The sequence below is a fragment of the Anomaloglossus baeobatrachus genome, chromosome 1 (assembly GCF_048569485.1).
Source record: "Anomaloglossus baeobatrachus isolate aAnoBae1 chromosome 1, aAnoBae1.hap1, whole genome shotgun sequence".
In the NCBI taxonomy this organism is placed as follows: domain Eukaryota; kingdom Metazoa; phylum Chordata; class Amphibia; order Anura; family Aromobatidae; genus Anomaloglossus; species Anomaloglossus baeobatrachus.
Genome location: NC_134353.1, coordinates 227,667,009 through 227,690,181, shown reverse-complemented (window position 1 = coordinate 227,690,181; position 23,173 = coordinate 227,667,009). Strand labels below are relative to the sequence as shown.

At 45.4% G+C, this 23,173-nt stretch overlaps 1 protein-coding gene across 3 annotated transcripts in view; it reads right to left on the bottom strand.

The window, feature by feature from the left end:
* The window catches only part of ELF2 (E74 like ETS transcription factor 2), a 170,509-nt gene that overhangs the window by 12,362 nt on the left and 134,974 nt on the right, over window positions 1–23,173 (bottom strand). For 2 of the 3 annotated variants that reach the window (XM_075348542.1, XM_075348550.1), the window contains one exon: window positions 3,293–3,406. In XM_075348542.1, the coding sequence (XP_075204657.1) occupies window positions 3,293–3,406 (114 nt within the window). Of the gene's footprint in view, window positions 1–3,292; window positions 3,407–22,532; window positions 22,691–23,173 lie in introns of those variants that run through there. The other variant, XM_075348559.1, reaches the window with a different exon arrangement.

Below are 23,173 nucleotides of genomic sequence, written 5' to 3'. Positions count from 1 at the left end.
AGGGTTTATTAACGAATATGATTACTACTGCCACAAATCACACTATTTATTTTATTATATCACATATAATTAAAATATAAAAGAAAAAAAACTACAGTTTAGATTAAAACTACCATTCTGTGTCAGCAGCTGTGTGCAGACATATCCTTCTTCATGGTTAGACTATAAACACATCGTGTGTAGTGCGATCCCTGTTTAGGTACATACATTAGCAGCTGCTGGTTGGCTGCATGGCTCACGAGGCATAACGTCACACAATCCCCAGACATTGCACTACAGGCATGTACAGGCTGTTTTACGGTACATGGGGAAATATAGAAATTAAGAAGGGGTTGTCGGTTGTGCACAACGGTTTTTTTTTTTTGGTTTTTTTTTTAATCCTATTAGGGTATGTGCGCACACTGCAGTCTTGTTTCTCCACCAAAAAATGCACTTCTTGCTAGAAAAATGTATCAAAAAACGCATGCGTGGGACTCAGACCAAACACACAGTGTGTTAGGTGTGGACAGGATGATGCCCATTTGATGCATGTTATGTGGGAGTGTGGACACATTGGTGATTTCTGGAACCAAACCCTGGGACTTATAGGTCAAATATATCATATCACAATACCACCGTCGCCCCGCCTGTGCCTGTTGAGTCTATGGGAAGGAGAAGTGGATCCGGATTCTCCAACAGCTCTGGGAATAGCCCGTATCTTGTACCAAGCAAGAAAGCTACTTGCATATCACTGGTTAGACCCTCTACCACCAACATTACCAGAGCTCAAAAACAAATTAAATAACGTCATAAGATTGGAAAGGGGAGTTTATTTAAAAAGAAAAACATTGAAAAAGTTTTACAACATTTGGCGGCCATGGATGGAGTTGCCAGGCCTACCCTCTAGTGCACTGGTTCGGGATGCAATGCTGGACCGGTTACTGTTGTGCCTGCAGTGATGGCATGTGTGAGGAAGGGAATTAAAACTAGTTTTTTCTGTGACGAAGTGGACTTTGAATGAAGAGGTGAGAGAGGATTGGAACGGTTTCATGGATGACTGCACGGAGAGGGAGGGGCGGGAGAGTATAGCAATATGATGTGGAGCGACACGGCTGATGGAGGAGGTGTTCCTGTTAGTCTGAGGCATTATTGCATAATTTAAGTTTTGTTTATTTGTAGAGCCACGAGGTTTGTAGGCTCAAGCTATATAATATAACTATGATTTGAGAACTCTATTATATTTACATACATGCAGAGAAAGAACCTGATTTATAAATCACATGTGTTTATCTGTTTATTATCAGTTATATGAAAAGTGAAATACTCTCTGTATTGATCCCTAATAATTTAATAAAAAAAGATCTGATTTAAAAAAAAAACCGCATGCGTTTTTGCCGCGTTCGGTGCAACTAGCCGAGTTTTTGTTAATGCATTTTTTAAAGGACAAACAAAATAGCTAGAAGAGAAATAGAAAGAACAGAACAGCAGCTGCAACCCTCAGCCGTCTGCTGCACCTTAGCTGATTATGAAAAGTAGAGGTGATCCCACTTTTTTTTTTTTTTTTTAAAAAGTGTTTGATTTTTTTTAAAAAAAAAAAAAAAGGACGTTTTTCTGAAACCAGTCAAGGTGCAGCAGACAAGTGGGGTCTGATATTATTACGGTGGGAAGATCCATTGTTATTTGTCGATTACAACGGACCTGGAGTGGTGTATGGAGGGGTTAATAAAGTGGTGAAAGAGGGTGCTTTTTTTTGTCTTACTTCAAATAAGTATGTATGTGTTTATTTACTTTCACTTAGGGTACTTTCACACTTGCGTTATTTTCCTTCCGTTACAATCCGCCCTTTTGGGAAACAGCGGAATCCGTTAACGGATTCCGCTGTTTCCCATAGACTTGTATGGTTGACGGATTGTACCAAAAGGAGCTGCGTTGCTTCCGCTGGGCGACGCTCCGTTGCTTCCGCCCAGCGGGAGGAACGCAGCATGTAACGTTATTTTGAGCAGCGGAATCCTCTGGATTTCACTGCGCATGCTCTTTTTTTTTTTTTTTTTTTTTAAATCAAACTTTATTTTGGCTCGCGGTGGCCGAACGTTCAGCTGAGCGCCCGGCTGCCGGCAAGCGACAGCGCTCAGCTGAATGACCGGCCACCAGCATGCCCGGCCGCCGGCAAGTCACAGCGCTCAGCTGAGCGCCCGCCCGCCGGCATGCCCGGCCGCCGGCAAGTCACAGCGCTCAGCTGAGCGCCCGCCCGCCGGCATGCCCGGGCGCCGGCAAGTGACAGCGATCAGCTGATCACCCGGCGGCCGGCTGCAGGGAGCGATCAGCTGATCACCCGGCGGGCGGGAGCGATCAGCTGATCACCCGGCAGCCGGCTGCAGGGAGCGATCAGCTGATCACCCGGCAGCCGGGAGCGATCAGCTGATCACCCGGCGGGCGGGAGCGATCAGCTGATCACCCGGCGGCCGGCTACTGGGAGCAATCAGCTGATCACCCAGCGGCCGGCTGCAGGGAACGATCAGATGATCGTTCACTATAGTCTGCCGCTGGTAAAACCGGGAAAAAAAAAAAAAAAATCAAAACGAATTGCGTTGTTTTGCAGCATCCGTTGCATCCGTTGTGTCACTATATGCAACACATCCGTTGCATCCGTTACACAACGCAATGCAACGGATACCGTTCAACGCAAGTGTGAAAGTAGCCTTACAGATTAATGATGGGGGAGAGGGGTGCCTCAGACGCTTGCCATCAGTAATCTTGGACTTAGTGGCAGCTATTAAAAAGGTAAGATGTCGCGGTTTTTTTTTTATTTTTGTATTAATAGTGATAATAAAATAAAAGTATTTTTAATACAAAATAAATTCACTGTTTATTTAATTCTAGTTGTTTTACTGAAACACTGGGGGCTGCCATCTTGGATTTTCTGTGAGTAACGACAGTTACTCACCTCAAATACGGCAGCGCCCTGTGCATAGAAAACAGTTGTGGGGCTCTGACCCCTATACTGCTGGGCTGTCCAGATCACAGCCATCTTTGTATGCTGTGTGTTGCACTTTCTCCCTGTCACCTGCTCGGGATGTGTGAGTACCGGCTCTGGGCTGCTGCCGCCACTACACTCCAACCGCCACCCCCCCACCGCAACGAAAATTTCCATATCTGTGCAGGACACACCAATCAGCAAGTTATCATTTTGTTTGCTCCTGGGTGTGAGCAGAGTAGAAAGTGGCACATTACAGAAACTGGTTAATTTTAGATACAGTTCTCATATGTGCAATCAAGTCAATAGGGTAAGTGAAGAACCAAAGACAGACAGTACCTGGACTCCTGGAATCTCGGAGGATGGTGGGAGACTCCATGTGTAGCAGAGCCTCTGCCGCCTCAATGGTCTTATCCGTGCAGTGAACATTGCTGCTGTGTACAGACGCTTCAACTGCGAATGAAGAAAATGGTGGCATTAGAGATGGAAAGATTTCCCTGTAATGCTTTAGTATCATTCTAGATGTCATTATATCATTGCAGCTAGGAGTGCGTTTATGTTCCAGAGATACAGCAATGAGGCACCTAAATTCCTTCTGTCACAATCCAGAAGCATTGGTAGCCTCCACTACGAAGAACTGTATTCCGCAGGCTTGTCACATTTATCAACCACAGGCACTGTCATAACATAAATGATGGCTATTGCCAACGCCCAAGCTATTAATTGGGAGTAATGAGCTTTTATTTGTTTTCAATCCAGTGATCCCTTACTTGTGCTGATGAATAATGCAGAAGCCTGCGGTGCACACATATGGAGAAACCAGTTACACATCCCAGTAGCCTAAAGCCACAAAGTTTTCTTCTTTGCTGTACCGTGTAAATCCGAGACATACGTACAATCTATTCCAGACTCCAGCATGGTAACGCTGCCTTGTTAAGCAGCGATATGAAAGCTTAGTATGGAGCAATGCACAACCAGGCTGGGTGCACATGCTGGCTGAATCACCATCCCAAATTTACTGGAGTCACAGCAGAATATTTTTTCATAATCTCTCCTAAATGTCTGTAAAGATAGTGGAAATGTACTACAATACTTACTGATCTCCATCTTCCCCAGTGTCCAGAGCCATTCCAGCCCTCTTCTGCCCCACTTGGCGGCTAAACAGTGCCCACTACTTATGACGGTGCTGCTAAGGCTGGAGTCAGACTTGCGTGGACCAGCCGGCTTCTCACCCGACAGGAGCGGGTCAGCTGTATGTATTTCTATGCAACTCACCCGCTCCAGAAGCCGGCTGGTCTGGGCGATGTGATCCTCGTGCAGGTCACACGCAAGTCTGACTCCAGCCTTACCTAGTACATAGCTAGGAGACTCCACAAACGTATGTTGACAAGGTGACATCTAGTCAACACAAACCCAATGAGCCATGGTTTCACGTCATGTCAGCAAGAAGAGGACCAGAGCGGCATTGGGAAAAGATGGTGAGCAGTATTTTAATACATTTACACTACGTTACATATGTAGGAAGGATTAGGCTGCTTTCACACCTCCGGTTTCTGCAATGCGGTACAATCCGGCACTTTGCAGGAAAATCGCAACCGTTTTTTTTGCTGCCGGTTGCGATTTTCCTGCATAGAATTTAATTAGTGCCGCATTGTGCCGCATGGCCTTGCGTTCCGTCCGGTTTTTGCCGCATGCGGCAGATTTAGCCGATGCGGCGGCTGGATGGAACGTTGCCTGGCACGTTTTTTCGTGCGGCAAAAAAAATGCATCGCGCCGCATTCGGCCGATGCGGCGCATTTTTCAATGCATGCCTATGGCGGCCGGATGCGGCAATAACCGCATCCGGCCGCCGCATGCCGTTTTGCCACTGCGCATGCTCAGTATTATGCCGCAAGCGGCAAAAACCGGACGGGCCGCAAAGGAAAAACTTATGCAAAGGATGCGGTGTGTTCACCGCATCCGTTGCATAGCTTGCACAGCCGGATTGAGCCGCAGAGCTCAAGCCGGATGTGTGAAAGCAGCCTTAGGGAATAAAAATTCTACTGAAACTACTATAATTGCATACAATACAAGGACGTTTCCCCCTTTTTTATATTTGGCTGAGAACAGTTTGAGGGTGTAAAACAAGTTAATAGTCACACATCATGTACAATCTATGGACATAGTTTTTGGCTTTCTGCAATGGTGAACGCTTGCAATTTGAAAAGAAAACATTATCTATAAAGAAGAATAAATTAATTCATGGAATGCAAGTTAAAGGGGTTCTCTAAACTTTAAAGGGAATATGTCATGTGAAAAACCGCTATTAACCTCCAAATGTGGGGTTAATCTGTAGGGTAATCAGGGTCTCACTGAAAGCCTGGTTACCAAGGGGAGATTAACTTTATTCCTCTTGGCAGCCTCAGGCTTTCAGTCACAAAGGCCAAACGTCAGTCAGTGCTCAGTACATAGTAAGCAGCGACTCCATGCACAGTCACTGACTGACAGCCAGCCCTGCATTGATTTACTGCTAAGCTAGCTGTCACCACGAGTGGTGAGAAACAGTCCCGGCTGCACCTCCATGACTGAAAGCGGTTAATTTCCTCCTGGTACCCAGAGTGACGGGGAATAGAAAGGTTAGTAAACACCATTTTTTTTGCCCTGAGGCTATATGTTAAAGTGGTTGTCCCGTGAAAACAAAACAATCACCTTTCCACAGAACAACCTGTTGATTGGTGGGAGTCTGACTGCTCGGACCTGCACCGATAAGAATGGGGAACGATTATCCCCATTAGGCTAGAGCGGCAGTGCACATATTCAACCACTGCCCCATTTATTCTCTATGCACTGCACTCAGCTTTTATCCCCAACAGCCCCATAGAAGAGAAAAGGAGCCGGGCGTCCGACCTGCGGCTTTATTCTGTAAAGTAGGTAACAGTTGCCTGTCAAATAAAAATGTCCCGTTTTACCATTGGTGCAGGTCCCAGAGGCGGAACAAGAATGAAATGGTTATTCCTAAGATAGGTGATAAGATCCAGAGCCCTGTCCTAAGTAAAGAACTGGCATCTGCAAAGCTCAGTCAAATGGGCTGGAGCTGAATATGGGACCCGAGCGCTGTACACCGCTTTCTCCAGCAATCCCATTAGTTTATTGCCTTTAGACAATTTCAGTAAATCGGCACCAATGTTTGTTCAGACTATTGTCAGAGCAAGAGTCCACCGCACGTGCCATGTTTTCTGGTAAATATCTGCACATTGCTGCAGTCCACTGGATTTAGGAGACTGGTAAACAATATATCGTGTGCTTCTGTATGTCCTCTGACAGAAAAGTGAGGCTTTTTATTCTTGCGCTGCATTGTATAGTGATCTGTAATGAGAGCTGTCTGCAGTAGGTTGGGAAGCCGGTGTCGCAGGACGGGCATAGCACACTAAGGGAGCATCTGAGGACAACAAGCCATTCACTAGCGTCACACTGAATGAACAGGTAAGACACCCGGAAGTACAGCTATTGCCGACATTAATGCTTCAGGGAAATCTACAGGGATTGAAGAAAAAAAGAAATAGTGGTGCAGAGAACACAGTGCGTCAGGGGAAACACTAAAGCAATATGGTGTAACTGACTGTACAGGATTAAGGGGAATGTTCATTTTGTGACGGTCTCTAAAAAGTGTTTAAAGTGGGCACGGCAGCTCAGCACCTGCTGCCCCCCCCGTCCACTCCCGCAAGGTGCCATCTCCTATTCCCTGGCCATGTATGGGAATGTGCACAGCTGATCCCTTCCAGGCTCAGGCACCGCTTCTGCTATCTTTAGGTGACCCTTTCTTATGCCTCCTGCACAACAATTTAAAAGCAGGCGACTTTACAGCACCGCAAGTGACCTGGAGACGCTGGCATACATGTTAGAAAAGGCTGGATTCTGTCAAGACTGATTAATACAAAATACCGGGGATTGTCTGTCCGCTGTCTAACACCATGTCCTGCCTCTATCTAAAGCTAGAGTTCTCCAAAACTGAACTTCTCGTGTTTCCTCCCTCTAACCGACCTATACGCGATATTTCATTCCCTTTGCTGGAAGCGGTACACTTGCTGTCTCGGGGTCATATTTGACATAGAACTTTCCTTTATCCTCCGTAGCTAATCACTAACTCGCTAATATCACCTGCATCTTAAAAACATCTCCAGAATCCAACATTTTCTCACTTTTGAAACTGCAGAATCACTTAATGTCGCTCATATTCATTCTCATCTGGACTACTGTAACTCTTAACTGTTCAGGCTCCCTCTATCTAAACAGGGCTGGATTTCTACCCAGCCACTTCACTGCTGCTTCCACCTTGTGCCAGTCATTGCACTGGTTTCCCATCCACTACAGAATACAATATAACCTTCTCTCTCTCACCCACAAAGCTCTCCACAGTTCTGCACCGCTTTACATCTCCTTCCATATCTCTATCACCCTACCCATGCCCTCAATTCTGCAACTGATCTAAGACTAACATGCTCCATAATACAACTCCTCTCTGCAAGACTTCTCTTGTGCTGCACCAGTGTTCTGGAATGCACTACCTGAAACAATCAGACTACTATCCAGCCCTGTTTTTAATCGTGCTTTGAAATTACATCTCTTTAGACAGGCGTATCACCTCAACTCACTAACCTACCTTTCCCCTGTTCCCTCCTTCTAAATGTTGACTATAATTTGCTCCCTACTATTCATCTGCCTTCACATCCTCTATACACATAATAGCACCTGTTAATTGCACTTAGACTGATACTGACTGATGACCAGATCATGCAGATTTTTATGAAAACCCCTATAATGATGGCTGGACCATACATAACAAGCATGTGCAACCTATTGTGTTCCCCCTATTTCCTTGTAGATTGTAGCTTATGAGTAGGTCCCTCATCCCTCCTGTAACTGGTGAACTGTGGGTTACTCTGTTTTTGTGGTTATTGTCTGTACATGTCCCTGTCTAATTGTAAAGTGCTGCAGAATATTTTGGTGCCAAAGTTTTTTGTTTTTTTTTATTAGTATTATTACGATTTGTGGTGTAACAGGAGTCGTAGGATTGTAGGCGAATACGGATACATCAACAAATATTGTACCCAATACGAGCCTGTTCTCAATATCCCTTACACCCAAGGGCTCACATAGTCATCACTAGCAATGTATACAGTACCTATCCCATAAAACCTCAGACATGCCAAGTTTTGAGGAGTAAGGTTCTGAGAGACCAGGACTACAAGTCAATGAAAAAGTGGCTGAAGTGCCCCTTGGGCTGTGAATGGCTCCTTTGAGCCCATACACCGCTAGGCTCTCAGACAAGCGGTCATAACTGAATGGGCAGCAGTCAGCGATGCGCTTGTCCCCCCCGTTTCAGATATCAGTGTGGGTTCTCTCCTACCGAAGACCGGAAGAGCTGAGGTGCAGCAGCCACTAAGTGTACAAGGCTGATTGGCTCCATACACCTAACGTGTGGTGAAAAACGCTATTTGCTGGGTGTGTACGGCATCGGACCCCACTAAACTTGTACTGATGAACAGATATACGTAGAGAGAAACGGACATGAACTATAAAGATTGGTGTTTATAAAATCACAGACTTGACAACTTACTGAATACAGCAATGTTCCTCGTCTCTACACATGTATGGAGGATGTCGCATTCCTTCTAGATTACTTTGTAGCCTAGCTTTTCTTAAGTAGTGGCTGTGAGCTGGTAGTGTAAGGCTATGTGCACACATCGGTTTCTTTTATGCTTTTTTTAGTGCAGATTTAACACAAAACTGCAGCCAAATCCTTGTATCTACCTCTATAGACCGCAGCAGGGCCAAGCAAATCTCTATTTATATCGGGGTCCATGGGGTTAAGCTAAAGTGTCTGCTTAGACAGGAAAGAATGCTGCACAGAGCTACACTGCCACTCAAGATCTGTGTAATTGTGACAAAAGCACTGACGGATATGTGACCGCAACCTAAAAACCTTACAAAGAAAAGCAACAAGTGTAAGAAGCCAATGTGCGCAGACGTGAGGACGCGGGCTCCTGCCCGGACAGTCTCACAGCCCGGAGGATAATAAGCAGTTAAGACCTTTAGAGAGGAAAAAAAAAAGCGGCCACATTTGGCAGGCGGCCTGGAGTCTGCTCCGGGTAATCAGTCACTAGTGGGTGTCTCTATGGATATCACAATGCCAAATCCAGGCGGCAGGAGGAGCCAGGAATGTGCCAATCCAGACCCTCACACAGCACTCACTTATGTAGTAAACGTGACTCGGATGGCTAATCTGCATCTATAGATAGACAGAAACACAAGAGCAGAATACAAACAGCCACTAATACATGTACAGCAGTACCACACACTGGCAGGGACACGCCGAAAAGTGGAAGCCTGTGCTAACCATGGCCCTCAGGAGCCAGCAGGATAGCCAAATAATGCCCCTCCATATATTACCTACTAACACATCACTGCCTTGTATCTCTAACCTGAAGAACCAAAAACCACTCTGCACCTGGCTATGGTGGAGCAACCGAGGAGAACACCGGAGGAGAACACCGGAGGAGAACACCGGAGGAGAACAGTCAGTCTGCTGAGAACCGACAGACATCCGTGTGTGACGCAGAACTGCACCCCACTGGAAGCCATTACGACAAGCACAAGTATACAGCTCAGGACAGAAGTAGGAGCTGGAGGTTTATTTCTGGAAAGAGGAGATATGAAGTGATAATCCCCCAACACGATTAGTGACAATGCTACCAGGGCTGTGGAGTCGGAGTCGTGGAGTCGGAGTCGGAGCTCATTTTGGTGGAGTCGGAGTCGGAGTCGGTATAAAATGCACCGACTCCGACTCCTAAAATATATAATAAATTGGGGACAGGAGTGCAATGCAGAATGTGCTGAATATTTTACTAAATAATAACATTTAGTATAATGCTTATATTTAAGTGAAACATTTATTGTAGTACAATGTGAACATCAGACATTTAATTGTTTTTATGATACAATAATCAAGATATTTGGATAGAACATAAAATATTTATTGGAATACAACTTTAGAACACAAAAAACTAATAAATTGTAAATATGTAATATATATATATATATATATATATATATATACACATATACACACAGTGTATATACACACACAAGATATATATGTAATCTACTGTATATTACATAGTGTATTACATATTTACAATTTATTACAGTTTTTTGTGTTCTAAAGTTGTATTCCAATAAATATATTTTATGTTCTATCCAAATATCTTGATTATTGTATCATAAAAATTATTAAATGTCTGATGTTCACATACACATATTCATGTACTACAATAAATTTTTCACCTAACTATAAGCAATATATGTAGGAGCCGGAGTCGGAGTCGGAGCCGGAGTCGGAGTCGGAGCCGGAGTCGGAGTCGGTGCAAGAGAATTTGAGGAGTCGGAGTCGGAGTCGAAGGTTTGGCTTACCGACTCCACAGCCCTGAATGCTACGCCAACATTTCTGGAGTGTGTGGCTAGACTGACACGATGGCTGCACTTAGAACAGCATTATGTCCTCAATCTCCGAGGCACAACTAACCCTCAGACTACTTCAGAGCGGATCGGTCACCAAACTTCACAACATAAATTATCACTGATATCTCAGCCCTGATGAGGCTGGTATACTTGTTTAGAAAACACGTCAGAAGTCGAAACTTGAGCCTATAAGATCACAGACAATTGAATAAATTCATATCTGCAATCCAATGTCTTATTCCAGATAAAGCCATATTTTTCATACATGTAAATGAGCTGTAAAGATCTATGGGTCGGACACAGAACTCCCTGAGAATCTGACTCCAGAGCTTCTGGTAAATAAAAGGAGGCATCATCAGTGTGAGACATGTAATGACTGACAGTTCTGATCTCACTTCAGAACTGTGTGTGACAGAGCAAACAATCCAGCAGAGCCAACAAGTGAAGTGAAGCTTGTCTCTTTACAAACATTGGCAGCACCGATCCTGTCATAGTGCTGGCAGCTCTGTCTGATTATAACCAAGACAACAGGCACATTTGCAGCTGTCCTCTCAGAGCTGTCAGTTCTGCTGTACTGCCCATTCCCCACACACTGGCTGCCGGTGTAATGGAAGCTCAAGCACTGTGAGAAGACAGCTTTAATACAGAATGTTTTTGGTTTTTTTGCAATAAGACAAAATGTCATCTGTCATGTCAGCTCTGCCCTCACTGCAGAGCTGTGTGGCATTGTGAGGCCAGACTGTCAGTCATTACATGTCTCTTACTGGTAATGTCCCCTTTCATTCAGAAGCTCTGGAGGAAGACTCTCACACAGAGCTGTGTCCAGCCTATTAGATCTTACATGGCCATATAGTTGGCTTAGGTGGGTTGATCCTACTAACAGATTCTCTTTAAGGTCTAAGATCTATTTGAAATAAGGAATAACGTTTGGAACACCATTCTAAGTCTGAACTGGGTGCAAAAACCTAAAAAAACATCACTATGGGGAGATAAGGTATGCACTCCAGTGACTATGTAAGGGGAATACATGAAATAGCAGAAACTGCTGTGTGAATACTGACTTGAAAAATCCAATAGCTATATGTAAGAATGAAATGTGAAAAATGGAATCTGCATTACTGCCATGAACATATGAATCAAGAGAAATTTAGCTACTGAATTGATCAATGCAATAGAGCCCCAACACTACGCCAAAGTATTTCTCTACGTTGGGGTCCCTAGTATTGTGTGTATTCACACAGCAGTTTCTGCTATTTCATGTATTCCCCTTGCATAGTCACTGGTGTGCATACCTTATCTCCCCATAGTGATTTTTTTTAGGTTTTTGCACCCAGTTTGGACTTAGAATGGTGTTCCAAACGTTATTCCTTATTGTTAGTAGTTTTTCGTTTGTGAACCCTCCCCAACCACACCTATTGCCAATCCATATCATACGCATAAATAGCCTGGGTCTCAGCTTCCCATACACGGTAAGTTTTTTAACTGCATGAGAGGACACACACAAGCTAGGGACCCCAACGTAGAGAAATACTTTGGCGTAGTGTTGGGGCTCTATTGCATTGTGAGTAGCTAAATTTCTCTTGATTCATATGTTCATGGCAGTAATGCAGATTCCATTTTTCACATTTTCACTCTTACATATAGCTATTGGATTTTTCTAGTCAGAATTCACACAGCAGTTTCTGCTATTCCATGTATTCCCCTTACATAGTCACTGGTGTGCATACCTTATCTCCCCATAAGATCTATTTGATGCACACAGTTTATATTGTGAGATCTGGTCATAGACCCACTTTGACACTAAAATGCTACAAAAATCTCTTTTAATGAGTGAACTGATGCTAGAACATAGACTAAGTGGAAAAGGCAATGAAAAAGCAGCACAACTTTCCAGATTCGGTCGCTTTTAACTTGTTTCTAGAAAGCCCAAAGTGGAAATGGCGCATTAAAAGACCACAATAAGCATGTTCACACACTGCATCTTTTACTGCGTTTCTGGTGCATTTTTGAGGTCACAAAGATGCACCTATATGCAGTATTTCCTTCCCCCACCAAAGTCTATGAGATTTTGCTGTCTACACTGGGCATTTTTTTTTACCTGCATTTTTGAAGATGCAGCCAAGATGCAGCATGTCAATTCTTGTGTTTTTTTCCAGCATTTTTGAGCCCTTCCAGTCGATAGATTTGACTTAAACACATTGGCCAAAATGTGGTAAACGCGTAAAAAACGCATGTGTTTTTTGCCGCGGGTGCATTTTTTGGGGCCAAAAACGCTGCATCTTTGTACTTAAGAAAAGATGCAGTGTGTGACCAAAGCCTAAAATGTATGCATCCTATAAATGGAGTTTGACAGCGACATAGAAGCCATTTCACTTAATGGGAGTCAGTTTCCCCCCCACTTGTCAGAGTGGAGTGAAAATGGGGGGAGAACGCCATAAGCAGGGCTGTGGAGTCGGAGTCGTGGAGTCGGAGTCGGAGCTCATTTTGGTGGAGTCGGAGTCGGTATAAAATGCACCGACTCCGACTCCTAAAATATATAATAAATTGGGGACAGGAGTGCAATGCAGAATGTGCTGAATATTTTACTAAATAATAACATTTAGTATAATGCTTATATTTAAGTGAAAAATTTATTGTAGTACAATGTGAACATCAGACATTTAATTGTTTTTATGATACAATAATCAAGATATTTGGATAGAACATAAAATATTTATTGGAATACAACTTTAGAACACAAAAAACGAATAAATTGTAAATATGTAAAATATATATATATATATATATATATATATATATATATATATATATATATATATATATACACAGTGTATATACACACACAAGATATATATGTAATCTACTGTATATTACATAGTGTATTACATATTTACAATTTATTAGAGTTTTTTGTGTTCTAAAGTTGTATTCCAATAAATATATTTTATGTTCTATCCAAATATCTTGATTATTGTATCATAAAAATTATTAAATGTCTGATGTTCACATACACATATTCATGTACTACAATAAATTTTTCACCTAACTATAAGCAATATATGTAGGAGCCGGAGTCGGAGTCGGAGCCGGAGTCGGAGTCGGAGTCGGTGCAAGAGAATTTGAGGAGTCGGAGTCGGAGTCGAAGGTTTGGCTTACCGACTCCACAGCCCTGGCCATAAGTCCCAAAACTAAGTTCAGCCTCACACCAAAATCTGGCAACTTTTCAAAGCATTTCACACCAGAATTCTGGCAAAAAAGCTGTGATGAATCGCCCCATATCTATACTGCAGGTATGATTTCTCAAGGGACCAAATCCCCTACATAAATATTTAAATAGTTTATTTTGCATATTAGGATGATAACACTTCTTTTAAAGGAGTGTTCCCATTTGCGAAAATGAAGCATTCAAACGGAATCTGTCACCAGGTGTTTGCTCCCCCATCTGAGAGCAGCATAATGTAGACACAGAGACCCCGATTGCAGCAATGTGTCACTTACTGGGCTGTTTTCTGTCATTTTGATAAAAATCAATGATTTCTATGATGCAGATCTAGCAGCTATACAGAGCTCATGAATATGCTGGACTACCTGGCAATGAACCAAGCAGTCCTTTAATGATAATCTACTGCTGATTAAACAGTGATTTTATCAAAACTACACTAAGCAGCCCAGTATGTGACACATCGCTGGAATCAGGATCTCAGCCCCTACATTATGCTGCTCTCAGATTAAGTAGCAAAAATGTGGGACAGATTCCCTTTAATGCTGTAGGATAACCAAGCTTTCTTTACAGGATACGGCAAATACACCTCGGGGTCTATTCAAACAGTTTGCAGCATATGGCAGTAGGATTTTTCTAGTGGATGCCTCTGACATGTACCACTGTATGCCTACATGAATTCATATTAAAAAGAAAACTTTATATTCACACAGTACAAGCTAAGGAAAAGAAAAAAAAGTTAGTCTCATGTATAACTTGCATGTCCAACTGAGATCTACCGTGCACTATTTTAGTCTCCATAGAGGAGAATGTGAATAACTTCATATTTTACTGAAAAGTACACAAAATACTGATTATGACGATGGAGCAGCGGCTGCGGTATCACTACTGATTTCTGCATGGAAGAAATCCTCCTTCCTGTAAAGCCGATGCTTCGATTCCCCACAGACTGAAGTTATATCCATGTATTTACATTATAAAGGGCAAGTGACCAGCACTATTACTGCCAATCACCTACTAATAAAAAGGGAAATAGTGCGTGGCCACGGGCACGGTGTACCCCCAGGCTACAATACAGTCTGATGGTTTGCATCCAGTGTAACATTCCTAAATGGCAAACTCCAAAAATTCTGTGGCCTTGAGCTACAAGTGCTGCAGCAATGAAGATCTGTGTAACATCCTGCTTATCTTGATGGATGTGCCAAGCTGACAAAAGCTGGAGAGAAAGCTGAACAACCAGTCTTTCCAATACAAAGAGAGAAATTTTTTTTTCATTATGCAAGTCACAGCCTATAGCACAGTGACGACGGGCTCTACTGCAGAGGTATCTTTTTCGGAGAATCCCAAGAACATAGTTAACTGCGTTCTTTGTAGCCCTCCTATGAAACGGACAATTGCCACAAAGGAGCACAAATGGAGTCCATATGAAATCATCTCACTGTATGTAACGAATGGCTCCATCAAGGGTAACTGAATCACAGTTCTTAACCTCTTCACGACACATGACGTACTGGGTACATCATGGATCGTGTCAGGTTAATCCTTGCCTGCTGCCACGGGCAGCCAGCAGCGATCTCTGCACATGTCAGCTGATTTGAACAGCTGACATGTGCAGCTATCAAGCACATTTAAATAGTTTATTTTGCATATTAGGATGATAACACTTCTTTTAAAGGAGTGTTCCCATTTGCGAAAATGAAGCATTCAAACGGAATCTGTCACCAGGTGTTTGCTCCCCCATCTGAGAGCAGCATAATGTAGACACAGAGACCCCGATTGCAGCAATGTGTCACTTACTGGGCTGTTTTCTGTCATTTTGATAAAAATCAATGATTTCTATGATGCAGATCTAGCAGCTATACAGAGCTCATGAATATGCTGGACTACCTGGCAATGAACCAAGCAGTCCTTTAATGATAATCTACTGCTGATTAAACAGTGATTTTATCAAAACTACACTAAGCAGCCCAGTATGTGACACATCGCTGGAATCAGGATCTCAGCCCCTACATTATGCTGCTCTCAGATTAAGTAGCAAAAATGTGGGACAGATTCCCTTTAATGCTGTAGGATAACCAAGCTTTCTTTACAGGATACGGCAAATACACCTCGGGGTCTATTCAAACAGTTTGCAGCATATGGCAGTAGGATTTTTCTAGTGGATGCCTCTGACATGTACCACTGTATGCCTACATGAATTCATATTAAAAAGAAAACTTTATATTCACACAGTACAAGCTAAGGAAAAGAAAAAAAAGTTAGTCTCATGTATAACTTGCATGTCCAACTGAGATCTACCGTGCACTATTTTAGTCTCCATAGAGGAGAATGTGAATAACTTCATATTTTACTGAAAAGTACACAAAATACTGATTATGACGATGGAGCAGCGGCTGCGGTATCACTACTGATTTCTGCATGGAAGAAATCCTCCTTCCTGTAAAGCCGATGCTTCGATTCCCCACAGACTGAAGTTATATCCATGTATTTACATTATAAAGGGCAAGTGACCAGCACTATTACTGCCAATCACCTACTAATAAAAAGGGAAATAGTGTGTGGCCACGGGCACGGTGTACCCCCAGGCTACAATACAGTCTGATGGTTTGCATCCAGTGTAACATTCCTAAATGGCAAACTCCAAAAATTCTGTGGCCTTGAGCTACAAGTGCTGCAGCAATGAAGATCTGTGTAAGATCCTGCTTATCTTGATGGATGTGCCAAGCTGACAAAAGCTGGAGAGAAAGCTGAACAACCAGTCTTTCCAATACAAAGAGAGAAATTTTTTTTTCATTATGCAAGTCACAGCCTATAGCACAGTGACGACGGGCTCTACTGCAGAGGTATCTTTTTCGGAGAATCCCAAGAACATAGTTAACTGCGTTCTTTGTAGCCCTCCTATGAAACGGACAATTGCCACAAAGGAGCACAAATGGAGTCCATATGAAATCATCTCACTGTATGTAACGAATGGCTCCATCAAGGGTAACTGAATCACAGTTCTTAACCTCTTCACGACACATGACGTACTGGGTACATCATGGATCGTGTCAGGTTAATCCTTGCCTGCTGCCACGGGCAGCCAGCAGCGATCTCTGCACATGTCAGCTGATTTGAACAGCTGACATGTGCAGCTATCAAGCAGGAGTGGATTCGCTAGCCACTGTGCCTGTTAATCCCTTACAGTGTGCTGTGAAAATGTCAGAGAGCAATGTAACAGCAGGCCGCGGTAAGAATTCACTTACCTGGCACCATCAGAAGTCACGTGATGTGATCACATGGATCCAATGGTGTATATAGTAGCACAGGGTCATGTGATGACTCCTGTAGCTATGATGAGTTCGTTCCTCTTAGGCTATGTGCGCACGTGTGCGCTCTGCACCGCACCGAAAATGTGCGCTTCAGAGCGCAGCTGAAAAGCTGCGTTCTGAAGCGCATGGTGCCGGCAGATTCGTGCGCTCTGCATGCTGCCTCTCCCTATGGACAGCATGCAGAACGCACGAAAGAAGTGACATATCACTTCTTAAAACGCAGCGATTCGGCAAGCAGCCGAATCGCTGCGTTCTAACATGCCACGTGCGCACGCCCCTGCACAATCTCCATAGACTGTGCAGGGGACGCAGGACGCATGCAGTTACGCTGCGGTGCAGAACGCAGCGTAACTGCATGTAAGGCTGGTTTCACACTACGTCTTTTTAACATCCGTTGAAAACGTTTTTTTAACTGAAGTACGGATCCTGTGCAAATCCGTTTTCATGTCAATGCTTTTTCAATGGACTCGCGTCCACCTGCGTTTGCGTCCGTTAGACGCAGGATCCGTCCTTTTGCGTTATTTTAACATGTTTCAAAAACGCAACATGTAGCGTTTTTGAGCTCCGTCCAAATACTGCAAATTGCTGGATCCTGACTATAACGCACGCAAACGCAGGTGAACACTGCATGCTGATAGACAGGATCCTGCTTTTGGCCTGAGCATGCCCAGAGTTCGTTCGTTCGTTCGTTCTCTCTCTCTCTCGTTCTCTCTCTCTCTCTCGTCTCTCTCTCTCTCTCTCGTTCTCTCTCTCGTTCTCTCTCGTTCTCTCTCTCGTTCTCTCTCTCTCTCTCTCTCGTTCTCTCTCTCTCTCTCTCTCGTTCTCTCTCTCTCTCTCTCTCGTTCTCTCTCTCTCTCTCTCTCGTTCTCTCTCTCTCTCTCTCGTTCTCTCTCTCTCTCTCTCGTTCTCTCTCTCTCTCTCTCGTTCTCTCTCTCTCTCTCTCGTTCTCTCTCTCTCTCTCTCGTTCTCTCTCTCTCTCTCTCGTTCTCTCTCTCTCTCTCTCTCTCGTTCTCTCTCTCTCTCTCTCTCTCGTTCTCTCTCTCTCTCTCTCTCTCGTTCTCTCTCTCTCTCTCTCGTTCTCTCTCTCTCTCTCTCGTTCTCTCTCTCTCTCTCTCGTTCTCTCTCTCTCTCTCTCGTTCTCTCTCTCTCGTTCTCTCTCTCTCTCTCTCGTTCTCTCTCTCTCTCTCTCGTTCTCTCTCTCTCTCTCTCGTTCTCTCTCTCTCTCTCTCGTTCTCTCTCTCTCTCTCGTTCTCTCTCTCTCTCGTTCTCTCTCTCTCTCGTTCTCTTGTGTTCTCTCTCTCTCTCTCGTTCTCTCTCTCTCTCGTTCTCTCGTGTTCTCTCTCTCTCTCTCGTTCTCTCTCTCTCTCTCTCGTTCTCTCTCTCTCTCTCGTTCTCTCTCTCTCTCTCGTTCTCTCTCTCGTTCTCTCTCTCTCTCTCTCTCGTTCTCTCTCTCTCTCTCGTTCTCTCTCTCTCTCTCTCGTTCTCTCGTTCTCTCTCTCTCTCTCGTTCTCTCTCTCTCTCTCGTTCTCTCTCTCTCTCTCGTTCTCTCTCTCGTTCTCTCTCTCTCGTTCTCTCTCTCGTTCTCTCTCTCTCGTTCTCTCTCTCGTTCTCTCTCTCTCGTTCTCTCTCTCTCGTTCTCTCTCTCTCGTTCTCTCTCTCTCGTTCTCTCTCTCTCGTTCTCTCTCTCTCGTTCTCTCTCTCTCGTTCTCTCTCTCTCGTTCTCTCTCTCTCTCTCTCCTAGCAGCTGCAGACACTCCTAACCAACATAAATATCGGGTATCCAAGGCCGATGTTTACCTTGGTTACCAGCGTCTGCAGCAGTCAGAAGCCTCCTCCCAGTCTAGTTCCCCACACTCACGATCACATGACTCCAATGCCCGCCCCTAAACATCCAGTGCAAAATAACATATGCGTTTGCATACGTTATTTGATGTAAAAGCAGGATCCGTACTTCCGTTAAAAAAACGTTTTCAACGGATGTTAAAAAGACGTAGTGTGAAACCAGCCTTATACACACACGTGCGCACATACCCTTACAGCCGGCAGAGGGCCGTGTTTGAGAAGAGAGCTGCTTTTCTGCAGATCAGAGCAATGCTGCTGTGAGCTACAAGAAAGAATGAGCGATCAGACTGCTGATCGTTATAGTCCCCTAGGGGTACTAGTAAAATAAAATTTAAAAAAAAACCTAATAGTTTAAATCACCCCCCCCCCCGTTCGCCCCATTGAAAATTAAAAGGTTAAAAAAAAATAGACATTTGGTATCGCCGCATTCAGAAATGCCCAATCAAAATATGAAATTGATTCATCTGACCGCTAAACGGTGTAGCGGCAAAAAAATTCCAAACGCCAAAATTACATTTTTTTGGTCACCATGAATTTTGTGCAAAATGTGATAACAGGCGATCAAAACGGCACTTCTGCACAAACAAGGTACAAATATAAACGTCAGCTCAAAACTCAAAAAATAAGCTGTTGCTGAGCCACAGATCCAGAAAAATGAACGCTACGGATCACGGAAAATGGCGCAAAAAGTGTGCCTTTTTTGAACAAACTTCTGAATTCTTTTTTTTTACCCCTTAGATAAAAGTAAACCTAGTGTTTGGTGTCCTCAAAATCGTACTGTCCTGAGGCATCACAGCAACACAGTTTTATCATCCCAAAAACAATCATGGAATCGCACTTTTTTGCACTTGGATTTTTTTTGCCATTTTCCAGTACATTATATGGGAAAACTATTGTTTCATTTAAAAGCAGAACTCGTCTCGCAAAAAAAAAAAAACCAACGACCTTATAGGGCTAGAACTGAAAAATAACAAAGTTAGGGCTCTCTGAAGAAGGGGAGCAAAAAAACAACCCCCGGAAAAAATCACCCGAGGGTGAAGGTATTATGGACTCAAATGATGCCAAATTTTGCGTCACCTTACTAGTACAGGCCTATTAGCAAAGGCCTCCTAAGGCAACAAACGTTCTGCAACAAGTTAGAAAAATGTAATCTATCCTCACCTAAATCTCCTAAATTGATAACTCACTGATTACAGGGGGTCCCACTAGTCCCAAAAATGGGGCACTGCAGTGACCTGTCAGAGTGAGCAGCAGCGGACCCCTTTCCTGTTTTAAGGGCCTGCTGGAGATGTGGAGATGTATCCCAGTACAGCACTGTAGTCATCAGTCCCGTGGACCATAAGGGGAGCAGTGGTGCACACTCAACGAGCACCCTGCTCCAATGGGGGTACTGCAGACCTTCATACACAGAAGCAGATGAGGTTGCAGTGATGGCTGCCCCAGAAGTCAGCACAGTAATACCAGTGCAGCGGACAGACTAAAGGGTGCTTTACACGAGACGAGCTATCGCGCGATGCATCGTCGGGGTCACGGTTTTCGTGACGCACATCCGGCATAGTTCACGACGTCGTCTCGTGTGACACCTCCGAGCGACGCAGCATCGCTCACAAATCGTGAGTCGTGTACTCGTCGTTTGCTTTCAAAATATCGTTTATTTTTAATGGCGCTGGTTGTTCATCATTTCTGTGGCATCACACGTTGCTCCGTGTGACACCACAGGAACGATGAACACAGCTTACCTGCGTCCCGCGCCAGCTATGTGGAAGGAAGGAGGTGGGCGGGATGTTTACATCCCGCTCATCTCCGCCCCTCCGCTTCCATTGGCCAGCTGCCGTGTGACGTCGCTGTGATGCCAAATGTCCCTCCCACAGAGAGGTCATCCGGAAGGTAAGTGCGTATGACGGGGGTTAAACGAGTTTGTGCGCCACGGACAGCGATTTGCCCGTGACGCAAAAACGACGGGGGCGGGTACGATCGCTCGTGCTATCACACGATAGATCGACTCATGTAAAGCAGGCATTAGGCTATGTGCCCATGGGACATTGTACCTGCGGATATATCTGCAGGTTTACTGCAGCTGCTCCCCGCTATTCAATACTGCGGGATTCCAGCGAAATATCTGCGGTAAACCTGCAGATATTTGTGCGACTTACATGCGGAAGTCCCAGCCTCTATCTCTATAGTGGAGAGGAGGGACATCCGCAGGTATTTCCGCAGGAATAATTGACATGTAGTTACGTGCGGCTGCAGAACATCCCCAGCCGCACGTATGGCAGCATGGACACAGACACTCCCCATGTCCCATAGGATAACATGCGGAGTGTCTGTACTTGCTAAAACCTGCAGATTTATCTAGAAAATCCAGATGAATCCGCAGGTTTTGCGCGGCAAAGTCCGCGGGTGCATTGTCCTGTGGGCACATAGCCTAAGGCCTCGTACAGACTGATGATTTTTGAACGCATGAAAAAAAGGGAATTTTAAGGATCAGACTTTGCTCAGATTGGTCCAAGTGTCATCAGATTTTATTGTACATGGAGAAATGAATCCTCCGCCTTCTCCATTCTGACAGGCCACAGACAAGCATGGCTGAGTTGGCGCTGTCCTTTGCATGCATGATTTTCCATGGACGGCTGTGAGAATATCCCTGTAGTAGGACATTCACAGCCATCAGTGCTGGATAAGGACGTAGCCGGCTATCTCCTGAAGCGAGCCAGCCCCCTCATGCAGCCCCGATGACCAGAATACAGACTCATATACACAGGCAGCCTTCCTTTATTGGGTGCAGGCTTTATTACAGCACATTCCGGCTTCTCATAAGAAATGTAATAACAGGACAGGATAAAAGACACCATCACTGCGCTAATAGGGACACACAGGGCGCCGTGCACAGCGTGGGGTCTTCTCGGGATGGCCGGGCGGCGGAGGGGCCCGCAGGTATGGGGGCCCGGAAGTGTCGGGCGGCGGAGCCTCACGTGCGCCCGCAGAGCCCCAGGTGCTGAAGCCCCGCCCCGCACTTCCGTGTTTACATCTCTTCTCTTCCCTCCAATTCCATCCGCATTGTGAGCTCACACTCCGCTGCCAATCAAAGCCGTTCTCAGCGCCCATTGGCCGGCGGCCCAGCCTCTCTACAGCACCCTCATTGGTTAGCGCTCAGATTTCGAACCATCCCCGGGAGCGGATTGGCTGCGTGCGCTGTCCATCAGCCGACCCTCCTGCCCGTTTGATCTCTGCGCTTCCGCTATGAACGGGTTTTTTTTAAGGTTACATAAAAAATAGATAAAATGTAAGAAATCCCAGTCACAATAATCCGGTGTCCCCGCGAGAGGCCGCGCACTGCAATGACTGCGCGCCGCAGAGGCCGCCGCACCTCGGCACTGACACATGAGCGGCCGCACACGGAAGGCTGCACTCGGTGCCGGCCGCAGCGGGATGTGCCATGTGTGGCGCTCGGGAGGCGCAGGGAGCAGACAGCGTGGCATCACACACTTCCTGGTCTGCCGCCTGCACAGCCCCGGCCTCATCACTGCCCGGCCAAGGTGATCACTTCCTACCCGTCCTCCATCACTCACTGCCTGCAACGTGCGCAGCTGCATCCCACCCCCTTCCATCTCAGCCAGTGCCCTGCACACTGGGCCGGGGCAGGCGGTGCATGCTCACTGGCGCTGCCCGCGGTCCGTGCATCCCCCCTGCACCGCATGCATGGCCTTACCGGCTCTGATCAGCAGATCCAGCTGGTTGGTCGGTCCTTCATGCAGCGACGTCGCCATGTTTATCCCGGAGCTAGCGCTTCACATTGAGTCACAGCAGCAGCAGCACAGGAGGAAGCGGGGTACAGCACAGTGCGTGCGTGCGGGGGGCGGAGCCACGGAGATCCCTCCGCCGCTACAGGAAGAGGAGCGCGGCCCCCTCCTCACTACTGTGTGCTGCGGCCAATCCCTCCGCCCTCACACAGCACAGGAAGTGCCCGCTGCCCTCCTCACTGCCGCACGTGGAGGGTGCACAGCGCACATACCCGGCTGCCACAGCGGAGGGGCTGCTCTGCGCCATACACTGCACGGCCGTGACCTCCCTCCCGAGACACAAACCGGCGTGGACAGAACAGGAAGTGGCTGCAGCTCCTGTGCAGATGTATGTGTCGCCATGGTTACCAACTACGGACTATCCCGGCGGAGGGGTGAACTTGGTTTCTGATTCCGGAATTTTTCTTTTTTAACCACAAAAATCTTAATGATAAAATACAAATCAGCGAGTGAGGTGCCCGGATGTAAACCCCCTGCATCTTTCACTGCACTGAGGTCCCAAAGATGCACCAATGCATGCATTAACTCCCCCAGCAAAGTCTATGGCATT